We start from the raw sequence: 9,427 nt of genomic DNA, 5'->3' as shown, positions 1-9,427 counted from the left end.
CCCCCCCCAAGTCCATGGGGTCGTGCCACGCCGCTGGGGGTGCCACCCCCGCCAGTCTCTCCCCCAATGGGGTGGCACCTGGCCCCGGTCGGGCCGCGGCCCGCGTCCTCTTATCAGCGCCCCTCCCCCCATGGCGCGGTCGAGGGGACGAGTGAAGGGTAGAATTACAAACATCCCCTACCACCATTGCCACGCTACACACCCGTCCCCTGCGGTCATTCGCTCGGCACCAAAACATTATCGCGCCGGTGTGTCGCGGTGAGGCTCGGTGGTGCATACCTCCCCTCCCCCTCCTCCTCCCCCCGCCCGAGCACGTCGACGGCCCCCTGGTCGTAGACCCTTGTTCCCAGAGTCCGACTAAGACTGGCGACGGAGAGGTTCCACAACAAACAGCGGCGCGGACAGGACAGCGGCAGCGACCTGTCGTCGTCTCGACCTCGACGGGTCTGCTGAAACACTCTGAAGCGAACGGCGGACAAGAAAAAAATGGAAGCAGCTCGAGGGGCTTATGTTTTTATATGCACTTCCACCTCCGGGGAGTGCGGGAGGGGGCCCCGGAAGAGAAGGCAATGCGATGCGATAAGGCCCCGCGCGGAGTAGGTTATAGCTTTTCGGGACACACAAACAACTGCTCTCAGATTCCATTTAAAATTGGTGTATTTTGTTAAAGTTTAACTTTTTCATCAACACCCCCAAAAAACCGTACACGGTAATTTTTTTTTATTTCTTCTTCCCAGCATTCCTAATCTTCTTTAGAGCTTTACCTTCGACTTGAATAAAATGCTTGATGATTAAGTATAGCTTGTTTTTGGCCTGGTTCTTTATTGCGTATTTTTTTTTTTTTTTTAAAACAAACTCGAAACCGATCTACGAAGATAGGTAGTGGTGAGACAATTTTTTGTAACGGACTAAAACATAACAATTTCCTATTTTTCCCGTTTGTTTTGAACCTGTCGGTCTGCCTGATGATATTTTTTTTCAAAATACTGACGATTTTTTTCTTGATTTCTTAAATGTACTGCCTTGAGCGCTGACTATGACCTCGTGCCCAAACAGTGTAGACAAGCAAACTCGGAGTCTGGAAGAGGCCGCCGCCGGAGCGGTCCACACCGCAGGCCGGAAGCTACGAGCGCAAACAACAGCCGGGGCCCCCGTAGCCTGGCGTGGGTTCCGTGGGTTCGGCCCAGACCAGGGTGCAAGGGTTGCCTCCGGGCAGCCGGTGTGCCCGCAGCACCTAAGAGACCTAGACGCGCGGCGCGGGGAAATACAAGACGAGAGCGAGAGGCGCCGTTGTGAGACTTTTGCTTACATTTTTATATCCACACATTGCACATTGTATTTTAGCAACTAGTTGCCCCGATTTCCTTCCTCCTCCTGATGAACTTCCCCAGCATACTTTATCTCGGATACACTGCTTCTTGGAGCAGGAGAGGCTAATCTTCGCGTGTGCTACTTCTCCTTCGAACTATTTTTGCTGTTGGTTTACTTCTAAATGGAAATAAAATAGATGTAATGCGGCATAAGCAAAAATATTCAAGTTATCAATTTCGCCAAGAAAGTTTTTTTTTTTTTAAATGAGGTTTGGTGATTGAATAGTTTACGATTTCTTTGAGCGCCCTAATTGAAGTACACTGCAAACATTTTAAATTAATTTAATAAAACCTCTAACAGTGCTCATCCCTCGCAGGCAAACACTGGTTGAGATTACAGCCGCCGCGGCCCGGCCCGGGGAGCGCTTCCGGTGCAGCAGCCTCGGCGGTGTTTTCCCGCATGAGTCCCAAATTCCGCCTCCTTTCCGACAGAGTACCACTCGCCGCGGGAGGCTGGGCTCAGCCCACACATGCAATTGGAACGAACTCGTTTCTTTCTCATCCTGCTCGGGCCGGACCCGCCCAGGACCCGCCCAGGACCCGCCCAGGACCCGCCCAGGACCCGCCCAGGACCCAGGCTGGTTGGGGCAATAAAGAGAGGTAGATCGGGCGCGTCGCCGTCGCCCCACCCCGCCCAGGCCGGGATTGGAAAGCCGTGAGGCTTCACCGGATGGGCGCAGGATGGGAGTGGCGAGGCGTGGAGTGGCGGTTGGGCTGGCTGACTCTCGCAGGCCCCCTCCGTGCATTCTGGCCATTGGACGAATTTCGATTTTACTCGCTTTATATACACGACTCTAGCTGTCGTCGTTTGGAACCCTTTGGAACAAACTCATGAGACAAGAATTACGGTGTGCCGAGGATACGCCCTTTTCGACGGCTACGTAGGCGGGTCACGTTTGGGGTCCCACCGAGGGGTGGTTCCACCTCGACGCTTGAGGCTGCTCCGCCAAATCGACACGTCCGCTGCGCGCTGCGCCCGCGCCAGCTTCCCCGGGCCCCTGAGACAAACCCTGTACGCGTACGCCGTGCCCCGCCAGCTCGCGGGCGTGACTCGTCCTGACTACGCGAGGAAACTCTCCTCCCCCCCATCCCCCCTAGGCCCCCTCCCACACACGGCTGCTTTCTCGGCTCATCTTCTCGGCTCGGCTGCTGGCGATAAGGATATCTCAGCGCACACGGAGGTGCCTCGCCGCGCCGCGCCTTTACCTCCACCGAGTGTGTGGCCGCTGTAGCCCTGCTGTAGCCGCTCTGAGCCGAGGAGGAACCTCTCCCTCCATCCCTCTCTCTCTTTCTCCGCCGAGCAACAGGGCCCCTACAACACCACTCCGCTGTGGTCCAAATCGTTGACAGATCGGCGCCTGCCAGCTGGAGGCTGGAGCCGGGGCTGGACCCGCTGGAGCCGGAGGCCGGAGGCGCGACTACTTTCTCTTTCTCTCTCCAGCCGAGGGTTGGAGGGGCCTAGAGAGTCTGGTCGGAGGGGGAGGGGATGCTGCTGTGTGCCGGAACGTCCCGTCCCCAGGGCGGCAGGGGTGGGGGGCTGGCGGAGCAAAGTGGCCCAGCTCCCTGGGCGGCGATTAGCACCCGATCCGGCAGCCGCCGGCCCGCCACCCCCTCCGGCCTCCGGGCGGGGAATCAAAGGAGGGTGGAGAGAGGGGAGGGGAGGGGGGAGGGGAGCGAGATAGGCTCACATTAATCATGAACATATCGCACCACATAATTGTCCCGGCGGCGCCGTTGAAAACAAACCGACCGCGACTCGCGCGTCGCCGAGTATTGTCGCCCGCGACTTTATTGTCATGCAGTTGCGATGGGCGTGGGGTGCAGCATGCACGGCTCTGTCACTCACCGGGGTTGGGCTGGCTCGTGTAGGAGGGCTTCTTCATCCACTCGAACGGCGACCTGGCGGGCACGGGCCGCGGTGTGCCCAGGGGCGTACCCAGGGGCGTTCCCGGGCCGGGGCCGCTGGACTGGGGCGGGGTGACGGTGCCGCCCGTGCCCCCCGACGGCGACGACATGTCGGACCCGGACACCGTCATGGGCGGCGACGGCAGCAGGGCGTCGGCGTGCTCGTGCAGGGACTGGTGGTGGTGGTGCATGTAGTCGGGCGTGCTCGACGGCGACCAGTCCCCGGGCTGGAACACGGGGTGGTGCGGGGGCGGCGGGTGCGCCGGGTGGTGCCACGACGGGATGGTCTGCTGGTGCTGGTGGTGCGCGGCGGCGTGCGCGTCCTGCACGCAGCTCAGGTACTGCTGCGGCACCTGCGGGTGCACCTGCGGCTGGTACGACTGGTACCACCCGGGGGCGGGGTGGGGCTGCTGCTGGTGCCGGTACATGGCGAGAGAGTTGCAGTACGACACCATGGTGTTCGACACGTCCTTGGGGGCGGAGGGCTCCTACTGCTGCTGATGGCACTCGGCAGACACGATGCGCATTTCACGCCCACACGACGCACTGCACTGTCACTTCTCGAACGGCACTCGCTCTCGGCTCGGCAAAGCACTCTGCACGGCGGCACTCGGGACGTGCGATGCGCTCGGCACGCCGCACAGGACTCGACTGGACGGGCAGCAGTGCTGCCAGCAGGACGAACGGCTCCCGCTCCGCGCGGCCCCGCCAGCCTTGCCAGCCCCGCTCGCGCTAAGCTGAGCTCGGCGCAGCAGGCGGAGCTCGCCGGGTGCGGGGCGGGGAGGGGTGGCGGGGAGGGGGCCCTCCTGCCTGGTACCCCTCGGCCCTCCTCGGCCCGGGGTGGGCCCCGCCGCACTCCACCCTTCACCTCCCCCTCGCCTTCCTTCGCCGCGAGGCCGAACACGAACCCTGTTCAGACAGAACGTAACGCTAAGATAACACATACACGGTCCAGGTGGGTTACCCGTGGGCGTGGGGGGCGAATAAAAATACATTGGTTCATTGGCCTGGTTCTGGTTCTCGCGAGGTCAAAAGTCGAGATGACAATTTGACACATTTTCGGATTACCATATTTTTGATTTAAAAGAACAACGACGAGGGAAACCGAGGAGAACGAAAAGTTTGCTGAGTACCTATGAAAATTTCCAAATGTAGTATGTAAATTGTCGACCGGAATCACGCGCGACATCAAATGAAAACCTTTGCTAGGCTAGAACAATGAGGTGTATAATGGGCAGTGAAGCAGGACTTGGTCGGTGGGGCCGCGCGCGCGCGTGTGTGTGAGTGAGTGATAGATAGAGAGGGAGAGATGGGGGGGGGGGAGACAGAGAGGCAGAGTGAGAGAAAAGAGCGAGGGAGGGAGTGAGAGTGTGTGTGTGTGCGCGGGGCGCGGGGCGGGGAATGCCAGTCCGTGGGCGGAGCCAGCCCGCGCGCGGCCAATGGCGGCGCGGCCGGGTGGCGGTCATGGCGCGGCGTGGCGGGGCGGGGCCTCGCGGGGCGGCCCCCCGAGCCGAGGCGAGCCCCGGCTCCTGACCAGTCTGCTGAATTAATTGGCCTTAATTGGCGCCTTTTCGGGTTTGCTACGACGGAGAATGCACGCAATTTGAATTGTTTTTTCCTCCCACAGCCCTCTATGTTAATGAATGCAGTAGATAAGCATAGAGAGAGGCGGTGGTGGCGCAGTGCCTCTCATAGCCGGGGCGTTTATGAGGGGCGCATGATGCGTGCACTGTTCGTAGAATAAGTCGGCGTGTGGAGTCGCTGTAGACCGGGAGCGAAAAGTGGAATATGCCGAAAGTAATGTTGTTGAGTCGATGATCCCCTGGCTACGAAATCATTGATCCATTTTTTTCTGCTAGTAATGTGTCCAAATGCACTTTGTGTTTCTCATTGGCCGACTTCCTCATCGAGCCAGCCCATTACCAGGTGGCTGATTCACGCCGCGCACTTCTGTAGTTATGCTGTACCGCATGCACGAGTGCGGGCGGGCTTGCCTATCGCCCCTGTCCACGGCGCCTTACGAGCCGAGCGAGTAGGCAACCGCAGGGCTGGAAAATTAAGACTTTCGATCCTTTTTGTTCTTTGCCATTTACTCCTAGATGCCAAAACCAATCAATTTAGGAACACTTGGAGGAGGTGTAAAATGGTGTGCTCGAGTTTAAATCCTTTGAGAAGTTTCTTCGAATATTAACTCCTTCATGGACTTTTTTCGCAAAGAACAAATGAATTTACTAAAAAAAGAACATAACACGTTTTGTATTGTTCCTAGCTGAAAAAGTCGGCGAAAAAGTAAAAATTCGAAGGATATCCTAATGGGATTTAAACTCACTCACATCTTTTTACATATGCTCCAACCTTTTCTACGTTGCTAAGTGTTTGCATTCGCCAGTAAATGACAAAAAAGCGGACAAGGAACAAAACCTTAACTTACCACCCCTGGGCAACCGTGCATGCGGTACATCATAACTACAGAAGTGAGCGGCGTGAATCAGCCACCTGGTATATCAACGAATTATGGCCGGGGAATGAACGCTATTGCCCGTCACTACATACATACATTGTAAGGGGGAAAAAAAACCTGCTCGTCATGGAAATCCCTGGTCTATCGCACCTCCTACCGTCGACGGCGGTGAGCCTGGCGGTGAGCTTGGTGGCGAAGGTGTGAAAAGCCTTCCCTGTGGCGGCGATGCGTCCGCGATCATCCTAATCGTGATGCAAAGACCTGTTTGTGAGGAAAACTCTGACGGTGAGCTCAAGTCGGCTTTATTTTCTAGCCGTTTTCGGCCGCTCTGGCGCACTGCTGCGCTGCGAGTGGCACGCCACGCGGGGCCGCGAGGCGGGGGGAGGCAAGCGCTTGCATCACCCGTCCGTCGCGCACTGGACGGCCACGAGCAGGCATCATAGTCCACAGTTCCCGGGCCCGGGGCCGCCGGTCGCGCCGGGGTCGGACTATGGAAGCAGGTCATGGAGGGCGGGTGCATCATCTGCCGTCCTGGCCACCTGGCCACTCACAGTCGAAGTGGCTCTCGTCCCTATTCCTTATCTTAGGCACCCGGTGGTGCACAGTACGGGGTGTGTGGGGGGTTAAGCGCATGCAGACAAGGTCGGTAGTTTTAAGCCTCGCCCCCTTCTGGTTATTCTGTACCGCACGCATGCGTATGCGTGCGGGCTTGCCTATAGGACTCCCACCACGGCGCCCTTGCTCCGTTGGAGTATTCAACCCGTTTGCACGCATACATGCGGTACAGTGTACCCATAGGGGGCCGCGGGGCGCGGCGTTGCCAACATAGATGGAAGCAAATGGAAACGCCTCGGAACTGAACTGAAGAGACTCTTGGCGTCGAGATCGGTGCGGGCTGCGGGCTGAGACGCGCTTTGGGAATGGGCGCGCTAGAGTCCTACCTTTATCGTGCCGATTCGGAGTTATGAGACGTTCCAAAAACAGCACTAAATATGGGAGAATTTGACAACACAGCCTTACTCTTAATCTTGTAGTATCGTCCTGCTTTCAAGATCGATTCTTGATTGAGATTTTTAACTGATTGGTATAGAGACAGGTACGACTTCCTGTGCGCCCTGCGGCCGCGGGGCCGGGCCGCGGGGGCTTTGCTAATGCACTTTTGCGTCCCGGACACACGTTGTGCTGAACATCGACTCGAGCGTGCCGCGTTATTCCGTGCCGCCCCGCCTCGCCCCGCTGTACAGCGCTTTTCCCTCGCGAGCGTTTTACTCGGTTTTACTGCCATACTATCTCGACAGGCGCCCTGCGCACAAAGTCACGCAACCGCCTGCGCACTGCACCCCCTCGAACGCCATGCCTGCCTACACCGTGCCTAAAAACCTTCTTTGCACGGTTTGGACAAATTTCGTCAACATTATTTGGCAGAGAACTAGTACATATCTTTTACAACGATAACTTCTGGTGTTTTAAATTAAATTGCGCATCCCTGTGGCAAGTTTATCGATTATTAAGGCTAGTCTTTCTTAAACAGTTTTAAATGTTCTACTTTAATGTTAAACACCTTATTAGTATTTAAATATCCAGGCTGCTTCAAATAAAGTGTTCATCTCCATCAGAGTGCACCAGAGCAGAGCTGCTCTTGCATTGGAGCATCAGACGGGAAGCCACAGAGAGTGTCGCAACTGCAAGACTTGCACCCACATTTGCTCCACCGTGATAGAGACAGGACTCTCCATGTTCTCTCTCTCGTCTTCTTCGTGTATAACGAACGCAAAACCGCCGCAAACCATGCAGGGGACGGGGGCCTGGCGCAGTATTGTCGGCGGGAGGGGGTAACGCGAAAGCAAAAGGCATCTTCAGCCGAGGCGGAAATCACTTGCGAAATAGTTCGTACACCTTCCCCCGAAATAGTCCGAAATAAAGGCGAAATAGAGCGAAATAGACCCGAAATAGACGCGAAATAGTCGGTGAAATAGTCGCGAAATACCGTCAAATACCCTGAAATAATCCGAAATAGGCGAGAAAATAATCGAAATGGCAGGAGAAATAACGGAAGTGGCAGGAGAAATACCACGAAATAGCCCGTACGCTACGAACCCAAGTGATTTCCCCCTCGGCTTCAACGCGACAACCAGTCCCCTAGCGCCCAAAATTATTGTTGATGTTGTTTGTGTTTGCTGGTTTGCGCTAGGTCTCTTCTCCTTTAGTTTGCTTCCACTATCCATTATTTATGTATAATTTTTAAGTTAAGTATTAAGTGTTTCAAGGTATCATCTGCTAAAAAGATTGGAGGCGATTATATGTTTCAGATCACAAGAACGTCATCAGGGCACCCACGGCACGGGCAATAACTCATGTGTTATTCATCATGCTGGTCATTTCGCACGCCGCCCCAGCTGGCCGGAGGGGGGCATTCCACCCCTTCACACGGGGCATTGCCTTGTTGTTGCCGTCCTGTGTGCATCCACATGCTGTCTTTCGTTGCTTTCAACTGTGTTACCTCGAGTTTGAGCCTTGCCTACGCAAAGGGTTTGAGTTCTCTCGCGTGCCCATTTCTTTAGTGTTAATTCATTGCGTCATGTTATCTAGGTTCGATGGCGCCGTGGACAGGGGCGATAGGCAAGCCCGCCCGCACTCGTGCATGCGGTACAGTATACCTACAGAAGTGCGCGGCGTGAATCAGCCACCTGGTATGTAGTGGCCAGAGCAATCCCCCACATGATGGAAAAATCGCGCCTCGGCCCCCAGTGAGAAATGAGTTTTTCTTTAACGTCGAAAAAGTCGAATAAACGCCTTTTTGTCCCCCAAATCCACAGCTTTTCGAAATTTCGACGTCGATTCGACGTTGAATCCACGTTCTCATTTCTGACTGGGGGGCCCTGACCTGCTGCGACAGCGACTGGGCCAAGGGGGAGACTTGAAGGCGCGAGCGTGGCACCGCTCCCTCCCCTTCGTACCTGGAGCGAACGAAACGCCAAATCAGAACTCGCCTCAGTGCTGCGGCTTTACCTATAATCGCCATGGAACACTTACTCGCTGAGTCCCACGTGCCCACACGTATGGCCACAGTAAGTTGTGTTCGCGACCCCCTGGGACTCTCAACTTGTTCGGCCCCTGATTACTGAAGTTCTGCAAGAGATGTCACGGACGCATGTGCACGGGCGCGTATCTCCGTCACCGTCACCCCGGGTGTACGAGGTGAATTTTCCCCTATAACTTTCAGAATCCGTCTCTGTCCTTTCCTCCATTTGATTCAAAGCATGTGCGTGTCAGTTGCACTTTCGTAGTTAGACTATACCGCATGCACGGGTGCGAGCGGGTTTGCCTATGCTCGCTGCCCACACGGATCCTTACGACCCCGTGCGAGTGGCCAACCCGCACGCATGCGTGCATGCGGTACAGTATAACTACAAGAGTGCGCGGCGTGAATCAGCCACCTAGTACGATCAACACTGATAATACAGAAATGTTGAGTGAAATTTTCTACGCGCGCCACGCGCACGCGGCCCCATCCCCATCAGCATGTTCCGGACATAATGAAGTGGTCCATCCACCAGAGCATGATTGGGGGCGGGGAGGGTAAATACCAATCCGTAGCATACAGCCTCATCCCATAACAATTACAATTATTGCACCTGCGATGAGTGTTTAAACAAATGAAGTGGGAATAATTGGTGGATTGCCCGGGGGG

General features: G+C 56.0%; 1 protein-coding gene across 2 annotated transcripts in view; it reads right to left on the bottom strand.

Annotated features, from left to right (window-relative positions):
* LOC113205230 (homeobox protein Hox-A4-like) overlaps nucleotides 1-4,076 on the bottom strand; it is a 24,976-nt gene extending 20,900 nt beyond the window's left edge. Inside the window, exon 1 of one of the 2 annotated variants that reach the window (XM_026420757.2) lies at nucleotides 3,217-4,076. In XM_026420757.2, coding sequence (XP_026276542.1) covers nucleotides 3,217-3,730 — 514 coding nt within the window. In that variant the 5' untranslated portion in view covers nucleotides 3,731-4,076. The remainder of the gene's footprint in view (nucleotides 1-3,216) is intronic. The other variant, XM_026420768.2, reaches the window with a different exon arrangement.
* Between the last annotated feature and the right edge of the window lie 5,351 nt (nucleotides 4,077-9,427).

Source organism: Frankliniella occidentalis, unplaced genomic scaffold, assembly GCF_000697945.3.
Source record: "Frankliniella occidentalis isolate FOCC.00 unplaced genomic scaffold, Focc_3.1 Scaffold421, whole genome shotgun sequence".
Classification (NCBI taxonomy): domain Eukaryota; kingdom Metazoa; phylum Arthropoda; class Insecta; order Thysanoptera; family Thripidae; genus Frankliniella; species Frankliniella occidentalis.
The sequence above is the reverse complement of the archived record's forward strand: the minus strand, read 5'-3'. Positions and strand labels throughout refer to the sequence as shown.